Source organism: Lactuca virosa, chromosome 5, assembly GCF_052849685.1.
Source record: "Lactuca virosa cultivar CGN04683 chromosome 5, Lactuca_virosa_CGN04683_v6, whole genome shotgun sequence".
Lineage (NCBI taxonomy): Eukaryota > Viridiplantae > Streptophyta > Magnoliopsida > Asterales > Asteraceae > Lactuca > Lactuca virosa.
In genome coordinates this window covers 415129047-415152830 of record NC_136430.1, presented here as the reverse complement: position 1 = coordinate 415152830, position 23784 = coordinate 415129047, and the positions used below count along the sequence as shown (strand labels likewise).

The 23784-nt window shown below is 34.3% G+C and overlaps 2 protein-coding genes across 3 annotated transcripts; one reads left to right on the top strand and one right to left on the bottom strand.

Moving 5' to 3' along the window:
• Window positions 1–9973: 9973 nt before the first annotated feature.
• LOC145114013 (DNA mismatch repair protein MLH1-like) lies at window positions 9974–14497 on the top strand. Its single transcript, XM_079050037.1, has 11 exons — window positions 9974–10018; window positions 10749–10818; window positions 10911–11040; window positions 11159–11253; window positions 11346–11454; window positions 11619–11784; window positions 11896–12057; window positions 12129–12279; window positions 12767–12869; window positions 13147–13255; window positions 14468–14497. Exons 1-11 carry the CDS (start codon window positions 9974–9976, stop codon window positions 14495–14497), a joined length of 1170 nt encoding a protein of 389 aa, XP_078906163.1.
• Window positions 14498–18820: 4323 nt separating this feature from the next.
• On the bottom strand, window positions 18821–21909 carry LOC145112116 (Leucine-rich repeat protein kinase family protein). 2 transcript variants are annotated; one of them, XM_079048328.1, is made up of 2 exons: window positions 20437–21909; window positions 18821–19729 (listed from the first exon to the last, which is right to left on the bottom strand). In XM_079048328.1, the coding sequence occupies exons 1-2, from the start codon at window positions 21740–21742 to the stop codon at window positions 19092–19094; spliced, it is 1944 nt and encodes a 647-aa protein (XP_078904454.1). In that variant the 5' UTR covers window positions 21743–21909; the 3' UTR covers window positions 18821–19091. The 2 variants fall into 2 exon arrangements, with proteins under 2 accessions (XP_078904454.1, XP_078904455.1); XM_079048329.1 differs by having other exon boundaries at window positions 18821–19723.
• Window positions 21910–23784: the final 1875 nt, after the last annotated feature.

The window sequence follows — 23784 nt, the reverse complement described above, 5'->3', positions numbered from 1 at the left end:
ATGAAGAAGAAAAAAATGACCGAAGGTTAATTAACATTTAGCTAATTAGTTGTTGTTTTTTAATACAGTATAAACAATTTTAAAATTATATTGGTTAATAATTAAATAACGAGTTATCAAAATCTTTTTTAGTAACTAGTCCATCAAATATAAATGTTAATTTATAGATATAAAACTGTAAAAATATATATTAATTATATAGCTTATTCGGTTTAACCAAGATAATAAAAATTTAACCAAACCAAACCAAATAAGGTATCCCTATTCGGTTAACCAAATCGAATTAACCAATTAACCGAACAACCCGAACCAAATAAACCAAACATCATTCGATTTTGGTTTTTTATCACACCCCTAGTCTCTCTCTCTCTCTCTCTCTCTCTCTCTCAACTAGCTAAGATTCCTTTTCATTTGCCCCTCTATTCTGGGTATCCAATCATCAATTTCTAATACCTAAGACACGTAAAATAACTAATAGTATGCCTACATGATTGCACATTGAAGCATTGTTAGAGTCTCCTAGATCCCACCCTGGGTTAAGAAAAGTATCAAACTCCACCGCGACAAATGGGTGTGCGGGAACATAGGTGGTAACGTTGACTGAAATCCGCATAGCACCACTGAGACTTACTTTTAGAAAATATTGATTCTCTATAGTTCTGTACAACAGAGACACATGGATTTCAACCATCTTGATGGTTCGTCTAACACAAATCCTCGAAAGTTTGTTCCTAAGAATTCCATGTTTAGACCCAAACACGAACGGGAAGCACCAATTCCTTCATCCGATTTGAATCCAACCTCTATTTATGTGGTGAAGTTAGAAGATTCAAAGTTGTTGCCGCCGGTTGCCATGGTCTATTCCAGGACCGTGACATCCCCAATTTCACGGCCAGAAAAGACCGATTTGTTTATGATTTATTTGAAAATCAGAGTATCATTTTGAAGAAATATGTTGCGGAACAAAAATATGATAAGTAAATTATCAAAACATTTCCGAAGAAATGTGTTTTCATTATATTAAAATCGTTGGGATGTCATTGTCAATACAGTACATAAGCATAAACAGAAATAGTACAGGCCTTACAACATCTATTATTCTAATGGCCTATAATCCATTGATCTTTCATTAGATCATCACTCCTGTGCTCTATAGCCACTACCTGTAATACAAGAAACTGAGTGGGTCAGACTTGGGAGTCTGGTAAACACATAGGGTTTTCAACTCACAATAATTAAGTTTATTAATTTTATCAAATTAATTAACCCGATTACCCATTCCCGTTATCCTCACTTTCTGTCCCTAAAACATCTAAATTAAGAGACCTAGCCTAGTGATTTTCATCAGGATGGACAACACTGCTTAGGGGATTCCTTAGCAATATATGTCAAAAAGGCAACCATGAGGGGGATGGAGTACACCTGGTGAACACGTAGTTCAAAAAAACACCTACAGGTTGCGAGCCTGCCAGCGTTTCACTGGACTGTCTAGAATAACCCGTGGTCGTCATCTATACTCCGCTAGATGACTGAATCAACTTAAACATCGAGGCCTCTCATCATTTATTTCATCATCTATATCATCTACCCATCTTTATCCATCATAATTATAGGTATAAAATACATATACAGTTTAAATCGAATAAAACATGTATATTTTGTTCATCCAACATAAATATCAAGAACACAGATAATATGCACACATAGCACGTAATTTATATTTAATACTTCATATCTATGTGTAAGATGAAAGTAACTATGCACCCACTTGTTAAAGTGACGATTCGCAATTCGGGCAGTACTTCGCTTCTAACAATTTTATTTTCCTTTTACTAGATTTTAGTCTAATATTTATTGCGACTAATTATTAGTCTAGATTTATCATTAACTCAAGATCTACGAGCAATATTGTTTTTCTTGTACTATATAAGTGTTAAACAATACTTTTCAACTACTTACAGGGGCCAACCATGAAACACCGTGTGACAACCCGAAATTTTTTATCTTGTAAGCCCAGCCAATCACCCAAAAGTCAGACTTAATTTCATTGCCTTCTAGCCTAGTTAATGGTCATTCTAATGAGTTCTAAGCCTAGTACACTTAAGGATTGAGTGTTAGGAAGTGTTAGCTCGAGATCAGAAGGTTGCACCCGAACCAGAAAGCTAACCACATGGGGTTTACGACCGTAAACTCTATTCACGGCCGTAAACACCCTCCTAGCCGTGAACTCCTTCCATAAGGATGACATCCCTTCATTTTTCATCATTTATCACCATTTTCAAGTCAAGAACTTCCATTCTCTCTCAAGTATCATCAAGGATATCCTCCTTGATCTTCAAAAGTGTAAGTTATTCTCCCATTGTTTCTTGATATCCTTATTGATCTTGTGAAACCCTTTGATTTCATCCATGAATTCATCACTTTTGGTCTAGATCTTCAAGATCATCATCTTTCACCAATAACACCAAGAACACACACTTGTTCTTGGTGGCCGTGAACTCCATAAAGCCTTCCAAAGGTGAGTACTTCTTCCATAATCTTGTTAACCACTAGAAGCACTCAAAGCCTCATGAAACAAACACTCTTTAAGCTTGAACCAAGATCCAAATTTGCATCATTTTGGAGAGTTTACGACCATGCAATCTCCCTTGGCCGTAAACCCTTCTCAAGATCATCAATGGCCGTGAACATCTTAGGTCGTGAACACCCATGGCCGTGAACACCTTGGCCGTGAACTCATCTAGGCCGTGAACACACTTCCCTTGGGCCGTAAACTCCCTTTGATCAATCACATGTGATTTCAATACTTCATTTCAAGTGTTTCCTAGTCCCTAAGGTTGTTTCCTTGCATGTTAGTTGTTTTAAACACTAATTACATGCCTATATATGCCATTATATGTCATTTAGGACTCGTTTGTGTCTCGGGAATTCATTCGTGGAACTTCTCATCCTTACGCGAACCTGCAATTGAATCGCCCACATAAGGTGAGTTCATACCCCTATAATCAATCTTTTAAATGCTTTTAGGGGGGGGGGGGGAATACAAGTTGAACACAATGATAATTGTGTAAATGTTATTTGTGATAACCATCACATTAAAGGATTTCTTATGCTCTTATAAGTAATCAAATCATTTCAAAAACTCTTTTAAAGTTATGTTGCTTTGTCGTTTATAAAACTCTGTTTTTATAGTGCAATCATAACTCAGTAGATAATCGAGTCTTTTCTACAAATCAGAAACAGTTCAAGTAAACATACTAGTAAACTATAATAGGTATAGTTTAGGAGTTCAAACATACTATAAAGAGAAACAGGGAGGAACATACTATAAAGAGAAACAGGGAGGAACATACTATACAAATACAAGAATACTACAACAATAATGTGAAACCACTACTTCACGACTTAGCAATATACTTGTTAGGTCGCGTTTTGTAACCAGAGTCTCCTGGAGGGAGAGCATGAGTTTGTGTATAGATCTATACGGGATTGACACCCCACACCTTGCTGCTAGCTACAGTGGGACTTGCAAGTCTATGGGTGACAAATATCACATCAGTTTCGGCGCCATTAGGTCGTCGTGTTAAACACGTGTCGTATCAGTATGGTTATAACCACATCACATTTTAACCTTAATTAACAAACTGGTTTTAAGGTAGTTAGTGCTTCAGTAGTCACTTTTTACAACATTACTGAATACTTTCATTATTACAAAGGACAAACAGAACAGTCGAGTCTTAGTACATTCAGTTAGAAGGGGGCCTATAATGCTAACTTTATGATTTATCGGTAGATACATCAGGGATATATATTAATCGGGTCCGACAGATAGTAGGATGTGTGCCTTCCGCTTCATTTCCTGTTCCTTGTTTGGTTGTGAGCTTAGAGCAGATGCACCCAGGCTACTATCTATTCGATCTTAGCTAAATATATATTCCGTATACACCCATAAATCATAAGGAGTACCAAGTATGGGTCAGGTCATAGTATACAAATTCAATAAACTGTTTTCTAGTACAAAAACATACTTTTCAGATAGAACATTTAGTAGGCTAAACTAGAAACTTATCAGTAAAGGGTTTAATCCATTTTATTAAACCAGTATAACTAAAAGGACCTTTGGTGGTTAATTCTATAATACCTTAGTTTATACATCACGATTATATATAATTAATATCCGATAGGCAGTTGGATGTGTGCTTTCCGCCTTACTTCCTGTTCCTTGTTTGGTTGTGGGCTTAGGGCAGATTCACACAACTAACTATCCGTTCGATATTAGATTATACATAGCTAGTATAAACTAAGTGATTATAGAAGGAACTATTGTGGTTACCATTTTTACTAAAGGAAATAAGGGTTTTTCTTAAAGAATTTTTTCATCAAATATAAAGGAACTATTACAATTAACTCCGTAAGTACCAAATGAATACACCAGGGTTATATACAATGAAGATCTAACAAACAATGGGATGTGTGACTTCCGCCTCATTCTCTGTTCCTTGTTTGGTTGTGGGCTTAGGTCAGATTCACACAATCGATTATTTGTTTGATCTGGATTCTATATAACTTGTATCCATTTAGTACTCATAGAAAGGATTGTAGAGTCATTTTTACTTATCTTTCATCATATCGGAAGATATAGGATCTTCTGGAGGAACAAGCGAACTTTTCTAAAAGAACTTTCAACTTACTTTACATCACTAAAATATTTATGAACTCACCAGCTTAAATGCTGATCTACGCTTTCAAAATAACTTGTATTCTCAGGAAACTAGTAGACATGTACGCACGCTGGGAATCAGAAGATGGAGCATAGTAGCTTCATGTCTTGTTTTATTATTTACTTTTGGAGTCTATCTTATGTGAACCACATACTTTGTAAACACTTTAATGTTAATACAATGGTTGCTTGTTACTTTTATTACTATGATGCATGTGTTGTGATACTAAACATGAAGTCCTCCGCCCCCGAACGTTTTTGCCGTTCCGGTTTGGGGGTATGACAGATTGGTATCAAAGCATTGTTTATAGTGAACTAAGTATATCAACCCATAAAAGATATACAACTATAAATACATTGGGTCCGAAGTGCTCTGGATAATAATATATTTTAAAAATATAACAATACTTTATAAAAGTATACCTACGTGCTTATACATATATACATACTAGAACAAGTATCACAAGAAGAACAGAACATAAGTATTTAAAGGTTGAACACTGCGGTCAAACCTGGACAGTTATGTAATCATATCTGGGATCAATATAGCCTGATCAACTATATTTATTCGAGATGTGACCGACATGTGTTTGGGAGTGATGTGGTGTTGCAACAGTCTTAAAACTTACCTAACTCTATTCAAAGGATTTCTAGATCAGAACATAAAGTTAAAATACTATGGGAGTATTTTATGATACTATAAGACAACAACAAGTTTAAAACATACCAAGTACATTATATTAAAATACTATAAGAGTATTTTAGGTACTATATAAATAACTTATGTGATCATTTAAAGACCCTTCTGGTAGGTCTATGATTCCGGAGTGTATACTTTCAAGGTTTTATATAATTGAGATTTTATAGACTTAGAATTTGTGATCTATGCTTCACTAACTGTTCCTTGTTTGGTTGTGGTTTTGGAGTAGGATCACTTATTCGAAGGTCTATTTAATCTTAAATTATATACAACTTCTATACATTGCGCAATTATAGGAGGACCCAGTAAGGATCACTCCATAATGTATCACCTAAATCTCATAGATTCTTTAGACACTTCCATTCTCGCACGACAAACCCAGATAGGTGTAACCACTCCCTCATAGCAGTCAGCAGAGGAGTCAAGGAGGAACAAAAAGAGATTCAAAATGAGTTCCAAGAAGTGATCAGCCAGAGAAACTAAAACGTATTATGCGTCACACTAATAAATAATACCCATGAATGACTTAGTGAGCTAGTGAATACACTACTCACACTATGTGTTAGGGTTATTTTCTTCTTTTCATGAAACTGATAACAGTTATTCAATTCACAGATACTCATTCGAAGATAGCCACTTCTGATTCATAGAGTTTATTTTATATAGACTCCTTTATGAATTGTTTCCAGAACCCTATGAAAGTCAGAACCATATACACTCAGAACTAGGACAACTTAGTCTTTCAGCTTTTGGCTTATAACCAATACTATAGACTTATTTCCATCTCATCTTTGTATTCTTTTTAACAAGATGCCTCCACGTCGATCAGCGAGACGCACTACTCCGATAACTCCAACTCAAACTCCACTACCTCCTCCACAATTCGATCCTGCTGCTCTCCAAGCAGCGATATCAGCCGCAGTGGCAACTGCTCTAACTCACATCAGCGAAAGTGGTACCTACGGAATTGGTAGCGGTACCCACTTAACCAACCCTGGAGTTACCCACGGACACCCACGGGAGTGTTCGTATAAAGACTTCATGAACTGCAAACCCAAATCCTTTAATGGACACGGGGGAGTCATTGCTCTGATGCGATGGTTCGAGAAAATAGATTCGGTCTTCGAAATCTGTCTGTGCCCAGAAGGGAGAAAAGTGAAGTTTGCTGCCTGCACCATATCCGACAGAGCCCTGACATGGTGGAATAGCCATGTTAAGTCACTGACCCTATCAGTGGCTAACTCAATAGGTTGGGAGAACCTGAAAGAGATGATGTTGGAAGAATACTGCCCTAGAGGCGAAGTTCAAAAGCTGGAACAAGAGCTATGGGAGCATACCATGATCGGCTTAGACATAGTGACCTACACTGACAGGTTTAGCGACCTGGCAACCTATGCCCCGGGATGGTTACCCCAGAGAGTAAGAAGATAGAAAGATACATCTGGGGTTTATCTACCCCGATTCAAGGTGATGTACTGTCTTCTAACCCAACTACATTCGATAGCGCCAAACACCTGGCCCAGGGACTCATTGACCACGAAGTCTGACATGGCGTGGGGGTGTGACACACCGGAGGGCAGGACCATTTTGGCATTTAAGCTGTTCTGAAATCCAACAACTCTATGCGGCCCTTCAAACCAGATTCCTCGTACCGTGAGCAGTTAAAATGTATTATAATAACATCTTGTATAATTTATGATACTTAGCACATGTATTGTTTATAGGTTCAAAATAACGATAATGAACTTAAACATAAGTTATACTTAAAGTAGGGTAATCATAACTCACTTCCAAGGGGGTTTTAGCTAGGAGTCGGGCTCTGCAGGGCCAGAACTTCTGAGCCGAAAACTCTTCTTCTCGGAGCCTTCTGACGCTCCGGGCTTCGCCTCTAACACTTGGGAAGTGCTAGGGAAGGGGAGGAGCTAAGGAGGGTATCCAAGAGAGAAAGAATGGGAAAGATGTGAGCAAATAAGGTGATTTACGCCTCTATTTATAGGCTGGAAATCATGAGTATGCGGGGCGTAACTTCAGAGTACGATGGGCGTACGCGGGACAGGTGTTGCAATCCAGTGGCAAGGCGTGGGGAGGAAGCAACTGTCCATATCTTGCCACGTGTCAGCTTTGGAGCTTAACCTAAAACTTAATTATCTTCTAAATTCCGTAACTTTTGCATACGAGCTCCGTTTTTGACGTTATTTATATCCACGCGTAGGTAGCGACGTGATCTACAACTTTCGTTTAGACTCTGTCGGCTAATTTTGACTTTATTTTTGAAGTTATATTTAAACAGGCCTAGACAAATAAAGTCCGTTAAAAATTCATAACTTTGTTATCTGACGTCCGTTTTCGTCTGTCTTTATATCGCTGAACTCCTATTAATGAGATATTCGATTCTCATTTAGATTGTGTCGGCTAAAATCGATCGATCTAAAATTCGATTTCCGGGCTGTGCACTACTATGCTAAATCTTAGAAAAATCACAACTTCCTCTAACGAAGTCAGATTTGGACGTTCTCTATATGTGCGCTCTCGTTTTAACGTACACTACGAATTTCGTTTAGATCGGTAAGGCTAGAAAGTATTTTAATCCAAATTCACTTTTTATGATACACAGCATCGTGTCGGTTTTGTCGCAAAACTTCGACGGGTCATAACTTCTTCCTTAGAAGTGGGATTTCAACGTTTCTTATATCCCTGAAATCCTTGTTACGACCACTTCAACTTTCTTCATAGATATTGGGTCTATCTATTATTTTATTTTTGACACATATTTTTATTATTATTATATTACATCGTTATAAGCATGTATATTGCACATAAATCACATAATACTCAAATAATTCTTCTTCATTACTTTAAAAGAGGTTACAATTGTTGACCCTAATTATTACATCATCATACTAATGCTTAGCCAGAAACGCGGACGTTACAAGGACTAACATTGAACAACCCTCGTACACTATCCCTCATGCTCATGATGCCAATGCTAGTGTCAAAATGGATACCGAAGCGACCCATATGGAAATAGACACTGATAAGTAAAAAAGATGAAGAATATCAAGCTGTTAGAGAAATCGATGTTTTCCTTACTTCTTCCGTTAATGCCAATTCCAAGCCATAATAATACAACAATAGTAATATTTGTTAAAACTTATGACAAAATTATTCTAAGCGGGGAAGAATGTGAGGCCATCGGCATAATCTTGACTCCCTTTTGAATTAATAACGAAGGTGAAATTTGTAGAGAAGCTTGCGAGCTCATTAGATTCGTTGTCCAAAAGATAAAAGATGAAACAGTCTGAAGTATATGGTTCGACCTGCTTTCTGGCTCCGATCAACACCATTTTCATCTAAGGTTACATGGATTCCACTGTTGGAGATATAAGCTCCGTCACCTTCCGTTACTATTTCAATGTTCTGATCGCTTGGGCCGATATCTGGCAAACAGGTAAATGAAGTTGCATAAGGGATCAAGACCAGAATTAAGTATTTAATAAGATAGCTCCTAGAGAACGCTATACCCATAGAAACTTTCTAGAAAATAGTTGCAAGATTTGTTCTTGGGTTAGCTCGTGGGATCAAAATAAGAGCTTTTTATTTTGTTTTTGGTGTATAACTAATCTCAAAAATGTTGAGTAGATGGATAGAGGTAGGGCTGTTCACGGTCCGATTTTTACGGTTTATAGGTCAAACCGTTAGTCACGGTTTCTTTTTATTATTATTATTATTTTTATTTTTTTGTGTCAATCGAAAACTGAAGTCGCACCATTGAAAATTAAAATCGAACCAAACTGAACCATTACTAACGGTTTGACTCCGGTTTGGTTTCACGGTTTGGAGCTTCTTAGACCTATCTGAGTCGAGCCCATTAGACTAATTTATCAAAAAAAAAAAAAAAAACTACCATATAAAATGTGTCAACGATTGTGCTTCACAACACAAAGATTAAGTTGTGTAAGTTTTGTTTATAAGAATAAAGACATAAGCTATGTGGGTTTTAAATTATTACTATTTATATATAAAATTTAATATGTAATAAAACTATATACGGTTACATATAAAAAAATTTAATATATATATATATATATATATATATATATATATATATATATATATATATATATATATATATATAGAGAGAGAGAGAGAGAGAGAGAGAGCAATGATCATTTGAGAACTCAAAGTTTCCCGAGAACCCGAGAACCAAATCAGGGCCGTTAAATCAAAATAATAAAAGGCTAGGATCATCTGTGGCATTTTTGTAAATACTTGGGAAAAACAACACGGGGGCATGATAATTAAATGATTCAGGGGCATTTTAGTGATGAATTACCCTGAATCAGGTAAACCCTGTCCATCTCTCTCTCTCTCTCTCTCTCTCTCTCTCTCTCATCCCACCTCCTAGCGTCACATCGCCTCCAAAGACGGCCCTTCGCTAATGTTTTTCCTCATCGTCGTTATCTTTGGTCGTCGTTGATCTGGAAATTGGAATCGATTTCTCGCATGGATCTTATGAGTATCATCATGAAACGCTTGATAATCTCCAACCTGCCATGGATAACACCGGTATTCTTTGTGCAGTTATGCTCGATACCAAAGTAAGTCGTCTCTATTTTCTACTAGATCTCCACTAATAGATCGATTATTTGCAATCTGTTTTTTTGCATCATCTACACATCAATGTCTAATTCTTCTAAGTGTTTATGCATCTGATATGGATCTAATTTTGACTTCTGTGGTGAAATTGACTACTTCTGATATTGATTCTATCACTAAATGGTGTTCAAAAGTATAATCTAGTTCCCAATTATGTTGGGAGGTTGACTTTTTCATTATCGTTTGATGCTATGGTTCGTTGATCTCATCTAATTAGAACTATAAGCTCATCCTTATTGGTCATGGCTACGCCATTTGTTTTCCATTCATCCATGGCATCGATTTTTGATATGATAAAAACTAAATGATCAGTTAACGATCTCTCTCGCTCTCGTGTTCTTCATCGATTATCCCCTCTCTGCTCGCCTCCCTCCGCACATTAACAATCAGAAAACCTAATCGCTAGATTTAAAAGAAGTCGGTAATCTAATTTATTGCCCTAAACCTGCAACTGTACGACCATGGGATGTCCGCTTCTCATCTAACCTCATTTATTTCCAGCTCCACCTCAGGTTTTGCCATTACTTATCTAATTTATTTCCATAGAACACTATAATCTCACCTGTTGTGTACAGATTTGTTTCTAGTTTTGGGTTTCATTATAATCTGATTTAATTGACATGCATTAGCCCGAAAATAATGTTCTTGGGTTAATGTACCGAATTTTAACAGGCAGTGGATTGCTCTCCTGTGAGTTCAGTAGCTGCAAACAAAGCTTCTTTTGTAAATACATCAACTTATGGTATGCAACTATGCAAGTGAAGTGATGCTCTTTATTTTGCTTTCACTTGAAATATCTCTTCATGTTCTAACTTGTTTTCTTATATTCTCAAGGGTCGCAAAAAATACCTGTAAATAAGATGGTGCAGACAGATTCACAGGATCCTTCTGGGAGAATGCATGCTTATTTGCAAGCTAAGCCTTCTAGACACCATGAAAGCAATTCTGGTTTGAATTCTTTGAAGTAGGAATAGGATCTCTCTCTATCTTTCCATATAAACAATCGGTAACACTCCTCATGAAGTTGGACCATAGTATTCATGCCCTACTACTTGTTACAATCAAAGGTGTCTGCAATGCAGGTCTTCCATCAGACAGAGAAGGAATCCTAAGGAAACTGCTGATCTTACAAGTGTTCAGGAACTTATTGATGAATTTGAACGTGGTTGTCACTCTGGTACCCTTCATCACCACATTCATTATGAACAATATATGCATAATCTTCTTGTGTTTTTGATGTCTGGTCACTGATGTGGTTCTTTCTGTTAGGTCTTTTGGACACTGTAAGGAACTGCACATATGTTGGTATGGCTGATGATGATTTTGCTCTCCTTCACCATAATACTCATCTATATCTTGCCAATGTTGTAAATTTGAGGTAATATACTACATACTACCTCTCCTTTCTGATCTGTTCCAGCTAAGTACTTGATATATATATATATATATATATATATATATATATATATATATATATATAATAGTTAGCTTTGCAGAGTTCCTATAGGGTGGGAACTAAATTCCTTTTTTTTCTTTTTGTAGCAAAGAGCTCATGTATCAACTGGTTCTGCAAGGATTTAGTTACTTCAATGCAATACAGTTAAGTGAGCCTGCTCCATTGCAAGAACTAATCATGCTGGCACTAACTGAAGAAGATCCAGATTCACAAGGCGTTGAGAATGATGACTTAAAAGGAAAGATTGCTCAAGTAAGTCTTTCAGTGGATCACGATTACCTGTATACAGATGAATGCTAAGCTACTAATGTTGAGTCTCTGGTTTTAGCATTACTATCATCATTTAATTACATATGTATACAGATGAATGCTAAGCTACTAAGCGAGAAATCTGAATTGCTGGATGAATATTTTGGCATTCATGTGGATCCACAAGCCAGTTTGTCAAGGCTTCCTGTCATACTTGACCAGTACACACCTGACATGGACCGTGCTCCAGAATTTCTTCTTTGTCTGGGAAATGATGTAAGCTACACACCAAAATGTATATAATACAATTATGCACAAATATAAATACATCATTATATCTTGTTTAGGTGACATGGAATGATGAGAAAGTTTGCTTTCAAACAATTGCTGCTGCTCTTGGAAACTTCTATGCTATGCATCCATCTCTATTGCCAAATCCATCAGGTGAAGGAGTTTCAGATTTTTATAAAAGACAAGGGAAAGGAAATGTTTCAGGAGGTACGTTTTTTTTTGCACTCTAAGTTCCTTTAACTTGTTTGATCTGTGTACATTACATCCATTTTTGAGTTAAAAGACCTTAGAAGGGATATTTGAGAAAATGCAACTACAAAACTAAATACCCCTCAACCTTTCCCATTCAAGGTCCATCTCCCTCGTTTTAGTGGAAGTAAGGATTTCACAGGGGGATTTCGGCACAAATGCAAAAGATAGGGATATATTTTAGAGAGGGCCATTTTTTTCTATTGTTGCGTTGTACTTTAAAAAAAATCAGTTTGAAAATACCAAAAGTAATCGATATATTTGAAACTTTGTGTAGAACAATATAATGCGATTTCTAAACAAAAATATTAATGCTAGAAAATATTGGTGCTTTATTTTTGAGTTTGAAAAAGAATAGGTTACACTTCAAAGAACTTCTGTTATGAATTTTTCACATGGAAACTCTTATGTATATTAAATCAACTCTTCTTTTATGGAGCAACAGTTTCAAACCATCAATTGCTACTCCGTTCTCTAGAAGAATGCAAGTTTTCAACAAATTCAACATCTCTTATTGGTGCTTTATTTTTTAGTTTGAAAAAGAATAGGTCCTATTTTTCTAAATGGATCTCTATTATTTATGTGTTGGCAGTGATGAATTTAATGTGAATCATAAATATATTAATGCATATTTGATTCATATAAAAGTATAGTGCAGTGGTTAATCTGGTTCTCATAGTGGACATATATATGTTTTTATTGGTATGATCTAGTTAATTAGTTGTTATGATTGGCTAATCTGGTTCTAAATTCTGTGTGATATTGTGAAGAACTTAGATCTGTTAAGTACTAACTCTTGTTAGATAATGTTTTGACCTTTTTTAGGTTGAGTGGTCTGGATGCCATTAGTCTTGGAAATGAAGTAAAAGATGGACTTATTGCTGCTGATCCTAACCTTTCATCTTTAGTTTTATGTGGTAAAGATTTTTGTGATGTAAATGGTATAAAAAAAACAATCACAAGTGAATGATATATGAATCACATATGAATTACATGTGATTCACATGTAAATCACATATGACTTACATGTGATTCACATGTAATTCATATATGACTTACATGTGATTCACATGTAAATCATAAGTGAATTACATATGAATTACACGTGAATCACATATGAATTACATGTGATTCACATATGAATTACATGTGATTCATATGTAAATCACAAGTGAATAACATATGAATTACAAGTAATTCACATATGATTCACATGTAATTCACATGTAAATCACAAGTGAATCACTTATGAATTACATGTGATTCACATTTAAATCACAAGTGAATTATATATGAGTTACATGTGATTCATATGTAATTTACATATTAATCGCATTTAATTCACAACTGATTCACATATAAATTACATGTGATTCACATGTAAATCACATGTAATTCATATGTAAATCACAAGTGAATCACATATGAGTTACATGAGATTCATATGTAATTTACATATGAGTTACATGTGATTCATATGTAATTTACATATGAATCACATGTAATTCACAAGTAATTCACAAGTGATTCACATATGAATTAAATATGATTCACATGGGATTTACATGTGATTTATATATGATGACATATGTAAATGTGATTCATATGTGAATCGCATGTGATTCATATGTTAATCACATGAAAATCACATATGTATTTTTGTGAGTGTTTTTGCATCAATCATTTTTTTTTTAAATTTTCTTGTAGATTTGGAAGAAATTTTGATGAATATTGAAGATGTGAAAAATGATAAATTAAAGAAAATAAGGAAATATTGACACGAAGACATGAAAACACTTTGAAATTTGTAGCATTTTTTATTTTTTATATTTTATTTTGTATCGAATAAAATAATTGTGATATTATGTTTATAGATTAATTAATAAAAATGAGATTTTTTATGATTTACTTACGAATTTTATAGTATCAGAAATATGCATATATGCATTTGAAAAAATATGCATATATGCACCTAAAACTTTGATTTTTATTGTTAAAAAAACAAGAGTATTTTTTTTAAATATTCTAGTTCTTTTTTTTTTTAATTTATTGATTTTCAAAAATTTACTTTTTAAAAAAAGTACAGTTTTTTTGAAAAATTGTAGTTTTTTTTAAATACAGTTTTTTTTTTTTGAAAAAAATGCAGCTTTCTTTAAAAACCTTGCAGTTTTTTTGAAAAAAATTACAATTTTTTTATATAAAAATGAAGTTTTTTTTAAAAAAAGTGCATTTTTTTTCAAAAATTGCAGTTTTTTTGAAAACATTGTAGTTTTTTTTTTAAAAATTGCAGTTTTTTTGAAAAAAAATACAATTTTTTTTTTAAAAAATGCAGTTTTTTTGAAAAAAATACGGTTTTTTAAAAAAAATTGCAGTTTTTTGAAAAAAAATATTTTTTTCAATTTTTTTTCATAAATTCATGTTTTTTATAAAAAATTAAAAAATCTGCACTTTTTTTAAAAAAATCAATAAATTCAATTTTTAAAAAAATCCGAAAATTTGATTTATTATGTAACTTTTTAAACATTTATATTAATATGATCAATAACACAAAAAATTAAACATTAAATGAGATTGGTAAGATGACGATCATGACCTTAATGAATTAATTTTGATCCAACGCTCCACTTTTAGTTGTCGGCTTCTCGGAAAACTATGAGTTTTCAACCGATCTCACCACTATGAATATATATATATCCTACCGTTCGGTTCGGTTTTATACGGCTAGAAAATTTTGAAACCGCAAGCCAAACCGTTCACTACGGTTTCGAAAATTTAAAGTTGTAACCCAAACCGTAAAGAAAAATACAAACCGCGAAACCAAACCGATGTCCAGTTTCATGGTTTTGAACCAAACCATGAACACCCTAGATAGAGCTGCAATGAATATTCAAGAACTTGAAGATGAACTTAAGGGATTAGAGAACATGAAGACGAACCCCCTCTTAAAGAAGAGTTTGACCGGTGAGTGTGTGTGTGTGTGAGAGAGAGAGAGAGAGAGAGACGTGTCATTTCCCTTATAAGAAACAAATAAATGATTAGACCAATTAAATGAGCTGACATAAAGGGTAACCGGGTTACCCCTTTGTTTTGTCAAAATAGTCCAATTAGACCTGACACAAACAATTTTATTCCCTCATAAAGCACACAAACAGGAGTGGAGCTAGGATTTTATATTAAAGGGGGCTTGCGTCTTAACAATTAACTGAAATCGGACAAATGGGTTCAAATACATAGGGGCACTTTACGTTAAACGCATTAAAACTAGTTTTGATCATATAAAAGGTATCGGCGAATCGAAAATTCATGCACACGTATATCGAACCTAATTAACTAGCGTTAGTTTGTATCTTCATATACGTATATCCAAGATTTTAAATTATACACAAAATTGTTTTTTATTTTTTGGTCTTGTGAGGTTCATTATTTCATATATTGAAGATTTTAAATTATACACAAAATTGTTTTTATTTTTATGTCAGATTTAAACCCAAAAGAAACATTCCTTGTGAAATAATGATAATGATGTCACTTGTATAATTAAAATTAGCACATACAATCAGCCCCAAAATTAATAAAGATATAGTTATAGACATATAAAAAACTAATAGAGTAGCCCTCAAATTAGTAAAAGTAAATTTCATAAACGTATAAGAAGCTAATAAACTAAAATATTCTAACCTTCAAAAAATCAATAAAGTTCAATAGAATTAATTATGTGTATTTTATCATTTTATCTGAATGAGTGGCAAATAAACTAATAATATAAATGATTTTCAACCACATATAGACAAAAGTAAATAAACTATGTTAAGAAGAATAAAGACAAAATTGCAAAAATATGCTCAAGTAAAAAAGACACATCTTGAATAAATATACTATGTAAGTACTTATGTTAGAGAGAGAGAGAGAGAGAGAGAGAGAGAGAGAGAGAGAGAGAGAGAGAGAGAGAGAGAGAGAGAGAGAGAGAGAGAGAGAGAGAGAGTCACAAGAGAAAAAGTAAGCCTAGCCTGAAAATTTATGTAATACACAACAAGAGGCAGAGATGCAGAGGTCACCGGCGACGGAGAGGGCAATCGAGGACCGACAGAGCTTGATCCATAGTCAGGCTGACGGAGGCAAGAGGCATAGCCGACTCTGTTACAGTTTTCACTCGGACATTCAGAGAGTCAACAATGGGCTGTCAAGCGAAGAAGGGGGTGAATCGGACTGGGGAGTGACGACGGAGACGAAAGGTTTTTCGATTTTTAGTTTTTTTACTGATTTTGGGTTTGGGGGTTTTAAACCTTTTTAGAAGTTAGATGTTTCAAAATTTTCAATGTTCCTTTCAAAAGTCAAAATACGATTATTCCCTCTATTTTGTGAATTCGATTCCCTATATCTTTGTAAATTCCACATAATTAGTAATTGCTATTACCATTTTTTTTCCTGATTTCTTTTCTCCTTTATATTTTGGAAGTAAAGGAGTTTCCTGATTTGATTTCCTTGAAATATATAAAGCTTTATTGGAAAAGTTAGGGGGGGGCAAAGCATTGGCCAGCCCCCTTCCGTCCGCCACTCCACACAAATAAGTTAAATGATTGATTGGGCAAATTCGAAATACATTATTGAGCTAATATACCATTTTCCCAAAATTAAATTGAGGAGCCATATTTATTTTTTTGTAAAAATTATCTACCAGTTAATTTGAAACTAAAAACTGACAACAAACATCACTTAAATTCCCTACCTATGCATATGATAAGCATCATATGGAGGTAGTCACTTATTAATAAACAAAAACTACAACAAAACAACGAACGCATTATTATTTTCTAGAAAATTATTTAGACAAATTTATCCATTATATTTTCATAATCAATATTTTCAAAGAATTTTTTTTCAATTGAATCAAAGTAAAAATGTTTAATCTCTTAAAACACGGTATAGATTGCAAATAATATTTTAAAAATTTTACTTTTGAAAAACTTATTTCCGTTGATGTAACAATAATAAGAACAATCAACAATATTTTGTATAGTAGACAAGAAACTAATAAGTTTTTATAATTAGAAACTTATTATTTTGTTACTTTTATTATCTTCATTTGGAAATTTTTTGTAACAATTTAGTTTATTGTAAATCATCACCATCAATGTTACCATTTTGTAACCTCTCAAAGATTTTTGCATGTTGCATTTGGTTCGTTAGTATTCAACGACTTTAATTAATATGTAATGAATAAAAAACCAAAAAATGCCATCATACTAATTGTATTGCTCAAACCTTCACTCTAATGAACCAACGTCCTGATCAACTATATACAAAAAATATTGAACCTTTAATGATTCTTGAAATGAAAGTTTTTGTACTAATACCAATAACTCGTTGTCGCTCTTGTCAAAATGTTTTTTTCTCAATTTTTTGTAAACAAATATTGCATCAATTCCTCAATCAGAAATTATAGCTCTCAAACTTACGCTTTCGATAATGGCATGGATATGTAAATCTATTTATATTGGTATCTAAATTTCTAAGTTATATCAATAATATATTTAACAAAATAATTTTAATTATTAATCAAACATGAATTAGGTTATTAGTATACAACTATAATTATAATGAATGTATTATTGTTTTTGTCTTCTAAGTTTTTTGTAATATGACATTAAAAAAAAAACGCTCAAAGACCATTTATGCTAGGAGGCTCCGTACGACCACACCATCCACATGCCTTCTGAGCAACAACTGCTTTTATTATGTTTATTTTTTAGTGATTAAACATTTATCAAAAGTTATACAGGTTATATACTTTTGATTAAACGAAATAAAATAATTGACTTAAAATGACATCTCTATATTTCCTTTTTTTTAAACTCCTTTTGAAATTTCGTTATATTTTTATTTTGTTTGGATTTTGTATTTTTTAAAAGGAACAAATAATATAATTTACTTAAAAATAAACGTATCAGACGACAAAAATTTAACCCCTGCTACACAACAAAGAAAAATATTCTTTACAAAATGATGATTTATTTTATTATAAAAGTAATAACGGGTTACTCTACAGTCTATTCGCATAATAAAAATTCCCTCTGGTTACTGCCAGTAACAAGACTGGAAGGTAGGGCCTTGGGCCCTTGGCAATTTGCAATTGGCATCGCATCTTCCAGTTGTTTGGATCTGAGATAAGCCCACTTTGTCCCTATTTCAGTTACGGAGCAAAGTTCTAATTTTGTCCTCATATATAGAAAAAGAATTCAAAATATTTTAACAAAATAACAATCACCATTCCATAAACATGGTAAAAATACTAAAAGGACCCGCAAAACACCTTTTTAGTTATAGAAATATTATAATATATTCAATATAATCATAAAAAATATGGTATTACATCAATTATCTAATTTTAAAAACTTTTATTTTCAGTCGGTTATTAGCATAATAGCAACTTATTAACATTTTTGACCATTCAATCAGCAATCTTTTGCCTCTTAACTTTCTAACATTTGAAACCATAACATAACAAATACTAAAATCATCTATAGAATAATAGATCAAATTACCTGATACAAAATTACAACTACCATCCCTTAAGTTAACCCTAATTACAAAACCTAAAACATACATATTTCCTCCACTTATAACCAAAAGTCTACAACATCCCAAGAGTATCCAAAAAACAAAGAGCAACTTCTAACATCCAAAAAATCAACCTTTCAAGAACAAAGTCTACTCTTTAATCCATACTCCTACTCTCGAGTCAAATCCCCCTAAAATTAGGTCAACCTAACTCACTGCAATTTGATCCGGTCAAGGCTATCCGATACAATCCGCATCTTGGGTCGAACCTCCGGGTCAATTTCAGTACAATTAAGCGCGATATGAAATGCAGCCACCACTTGTTTCTTAGCATACACTTCTTGTAAAAGCACCGGGTCAATAATCTCAGACAACGGTCTTTCCTCTCGAAACACTTTCCTCACAAACCCCTCCAACCCTTTCCCATCGTTATCGAGCCCGACTCCATCTGGGGCCCGGCCCGTTAACATTTCCAACAACACAATCCCAAAAGAGTAGACATCACATTTCGGGCCAACTTTCTGGCCTGAAATTCGGGCTTCTGGAGCCACATAATAATTTGATGAAAAAGAGCTTTTTGAGCTAGTGAATGAAAGTTGGCTCGACCCGCTTAGCTTTCGAGAAGTGGATTTTGTGATGGAGGTGGTTACTAAACGGGTCAACCCGAACCCGGATATGAAAGGCTGTAAATCTTCATCGAGAAGGATTTTTGATGATTTTATGTTCCCGTGTACGTGTTTTCGTGGGCTGCATTCGTGGATGTGGGCCAGACCCCTTGCGGTTCCTTGAGCAATTTTGAGCCTTGAGGCCCATGACAATGACGGCAACGGGTTCGCGGGCCCACCTACATCTTATACCCGAATATACAATTAGACAGAATGTCATAGGTAACCTTAAAGTTTATACAAGTAATAAAATAAAAGATAGTTCTAGAATACTTTTATTTTTGCACTTTTTGTAAGAATGATAGTTGTTTTTTTATGAATTTTATGTGGTAAGGTACAAGTTCCACTACATGATGTGTGTACAACAAGTGGTACTTACCATTTTAGCTGTTGTGTCTCTTTCAAACTGTGAATGTGGTGGTTCACATGCCCATAATTTACCATCATTTCAAAAGGGGTCCAATTTTATGTCAATCAAATCACCTAATTATTCCTACCAAATAAACACTAGAAGGTGCAATTTGAAATGGTGTTATTCAGACTCTTTATTTATCATACAGTATTAACAAATTTGGCTATAAAAAACATATCAAATGTTTTAAAATTCATTCAAAACTATACTTCTGTCTTTACAAAATAAATGATATATGTACAACAGTTGTGTCTTGTCTAGCTCTTATATAGTGTAGTACATTTTTGGCATTGAGAGCATTATTCCACTTAGTAAAATACCATATAAACTGCAAACAAGTTCATAAAAGAACAACATTGTCTATCCTAATTTACCCAAACAAGATGCACCAAATCTTTTATTTCTTATTGGTCAATTAAGTAAAATCACAATTAATATATTATTTATCTATAATTGTTGGATAGAAGATAGGGTACTTACCATGAAGTGCAGAGTACAAGCTCCCATTGCTGACAAAATCTGAAATCAAGAGCTTTTCATCATTTGCATAGTAATAAGCTCTTAACCTAACTATGTTAGGGTGTTGAACCCTCCCTATGGTTTCTACCTCCGCCTCAAACTCCTTAAGCCGCCATGTGCCGTCGCCTTCGCTCAACCGTCTCACGGCAACCACCGCACCCACCGCCGCACCGGAACCACGTCCGGCGACGACCTTGTAGACTATCCCTGTTTTGCTCTTTCCCACCACATAAGCTGATGCCCTCAGTAAATCCTCTAATTCCAAACCAAACCCTTCATCCATTACTACGAATTTACCATCTTGTCCTTCTTCTTCCTTCGTTATCACTGTAATCTGTTCGTTCTCCTGTTTTTCTTTTTGCCCTAATTTGGCCTCGCGAGACCTCCATTTTTTCCGGTAAACCCACATGGAGAAAAACATTATCCCGATAACTACGGATACGCCGGAGATTAAAGGTACTGTAACAGACCCAGAACTGTCATTGGTTTTGCCTGGTAAAGCGACTGAAGAACCCGGGTCTTTGGGGGTATCCGGATTGGACAAAACCCTAGGGTTCTGAGCTTCCGGATCAGAGCACTGTGTTTCTAATGGAAACCCACATAAAAATGGATTTCCGTTGAATGCCGTTGGCCCTTGGTTAAGCAGAGAGCCTACGAGTGGTATTTTTCCGGTGAGGTTATTATGACGGAGGTCTAGACTAACCATTACCTGAAACAACCCATACGACGCCGGAATCTCACCGGATAACTGATTGTAGGACAGATTAAGCGTACCGGAGAGGGTTGTGAGGTTGCTGAGAGACTCCGGCAGAGACCCGTTTAAGAAATTTGAAGATAGATCCAAAATCGTGAGAAACTTGAGAGTTGTGATTTTCTCCGGGATTGGTCCAGTGAGATAGTTGTGGGAGAGGTCTATAGAGAGTAGATTGGTGGCATTGAAGAGATGATCCGGGATGGGTTTGGAGAAGTTGTTGTTAGAGAGGGAGAGGTGGCGGAGGTAGACGATTGCACCGAGCTCCGATGGAAGGTAGCCAGTGAGATTCTTATTGGGTAGAAAAATGCTAGTGACACGGTGGTCGGAGTTGCAGGCGACGCCAGTCCAGCGGCACGGCGTTAAATCTGTCTCCTTCCAGGTGGTGAGTGATTTAGTAGGATCATCTGTGACGGCGGCCTTGAGTGCCAGCAGTGAAAGCCCATCGGAGTTCAATGAAGACGAAACAGAAAAACAGATTAAAAGAAAGAAGAGATGAATTTTGATGGGAATCATGGCGTTGGATTCAACTGATGATCATCGATTCATAATGCAACGAGGGGTTACGATGAATCGGAGGAAGATGATGGTAGAAGAGTGTGTATCTGAGAAATTTGAATTTATTGGTGGATTAATCGAGGTTGGTGGTGAAGTAACATGGGGTTTAAGAAGTTTTTGAATTTTAATGGTTTTCTGGTGTTTATAAAGAACATTGGGATAAGTGGCAACACTTCACTTAGATCCTAAACGTTTACTGTAACTCCATACAAACCCCTTGATTATAAAAACTATCAAAACTACCCCTCTAATGTTAGGAAACCACATGATAGCTGCTCTCATATATCTAAATAAAGTCAAGATAATTTATCTTTTGTCAAAACAATAATATTTTGGACATTGAACAAACCTCAACATAAGTAGTCGTGCATCTACGAGAAACATTAATAAGTAGTCGTGTATATTTGCAAATAGAGAAAAATGGAGGGGGTCTAGATGAACATATAGAGTGGATGTCTTCTTATGTAGGTGTTTAAGTGATCGCGTCGTTAACGTTAAAACTAAAACAGATGACAAAAAAAATGGATCTACTTTTTTTAAATATCCTTAAGAATAGAAATTAGAGACTAAAACTGCTTGAATATGCACGTATATTTTAGATATTCGAAATCAAATATTATTTAGAGAGCAAAAACAAAAAACGTAATTAAAGTATTTTGTAATTCGACACATGTATTGAAAAAACGCAAAACAAAGGATATATACTATTTCTTCATTGAAAACTCGTCAATGAAGTCTCATCTTTCCAATCCTTGACTTTATGAGCATTTATTTGAAAGTACTTTACTTTTATGAACAAAAATATTCACTTAAAAATAAATAATTAGAAAAATATTAGTATTTAAAATTTATTTTTACTTTTAACAAAATCTATCACTTATTTATCCTATCATATTGAATAATTTTCCATATATCTTTTAAGTTATTTTTATATTTTTCATTAGTTTATCGGTTAATATTTATTTAAAATTACCTTTTATGAGTTGACAACTAGTTTTTCACGTATTATTTAGCTTTTCATCTACAAAACATAATCATAATTGCATAACTTTTAAGAAACCAAAGACATTGACCCCGAAAACGTTTATTTAAGGGCATTGTTGGACATTTTTCATCAAAGATTTATATGAAAAGAGTTATCAACAAAATCCCATGAATTCAAATAATTAAAATTTAGAAACTGATTAAAGTTGGAACCAACAACATTGACTTTTTAACATAGGGTTGCCCCGATATCTTTTACAAAAAATACAATTAAGATATGTATGATATGAACTCGAACGTTATAAAGCTAGTCAGACAACTAATTGACTAGAAAATTTTGAAAAATATAAATGTTTGATTTTGTGTTGGAAAAAAGCCAATGAAAAGGACAAGAGAAACCATGCTTTTCAGTTTCCACTTGAATTCTTATGAAGTACGACCCACCAAAAAGCATGACACGAGTACGCTACAATGCCAATAAGCATGGGCTTTCAAACCTTTTTATAATGTGTTGGGTTCGAGATCAATTTAGTTTACTGTGTGTAAGTTTTTATAAAACTTAGACATATGGGTTTTCATTTTATCTTTTATTCATGGTGTTTGATATTTGTTCTTCGGAGTTTTCATCGTCTTTGTTTTTAACCAAATTAGGTTAAATAATAAATACCATGGCAAGATAGTGGAAGGAACTAGCAGGTTCCATCATCTATTAATATAGTATTATTATAAGAGTAAATTAGTTTCCGGTGAAGTCGTTGAATTAATTCACCAACATTTTGTTATATTTACGGTGATAGATTATTTTATCAAACCTAAATCAAAACATATGTGGTAGAATTGGGAGTAGAACTTACAAAAAGAGACGTATCCGTAACACATTGAGTAAACCCAAAAGACAATAGTGCCATGGATAGCTTGGCATATCATGCTCGGTAAGCTTGTTTAAGTTCATACAAAAACTTTTTGAGTAAGCACTCATGATAAGGAAAAGTTTGATCCACAAAACTAGCCGGTTT

Excerpts from the sequence above, each read along its gene's own strand:
- LOC145114013 (XM_079050037.1), top strand. The coding sequence starts at position 9,974 with ATGGATAACACCGGTATTCTTTGTGCAGTTATGCTCGATACCAAA. Across the intron at positions 11,455-11,618 it reads GCCAATGTTGTAAATTTGAG|CAAAGAGCTCATGTATCAAC; the intron begins GTAATATACTAC and ends TTCTTTTTGTAG. Across the intron at positions 12,870-13,146 it reads TTTAGTTTGAAAAAGAATAG|GTTGAGTGGTCTGGATGCCA; the intron begins GTCCTATTTTTC and ends GACCTTTTTTAG.
- LOC145112116 (XM_079048328.1), bottom strand. The coding sequence starts at position 21,742 with ATGATTCCCATCAAAATTCATCTCTTCTTTCTTTTAATCTGTTTTTCT. Across the intron at positions 19,730-20,436 it reads CTTGTACTCTGCACTTCATG|ATGTAGGTGGGCCCGCGAAC; the intron begins GTAAGTACCCTA and ends TTCGGGTATAAG.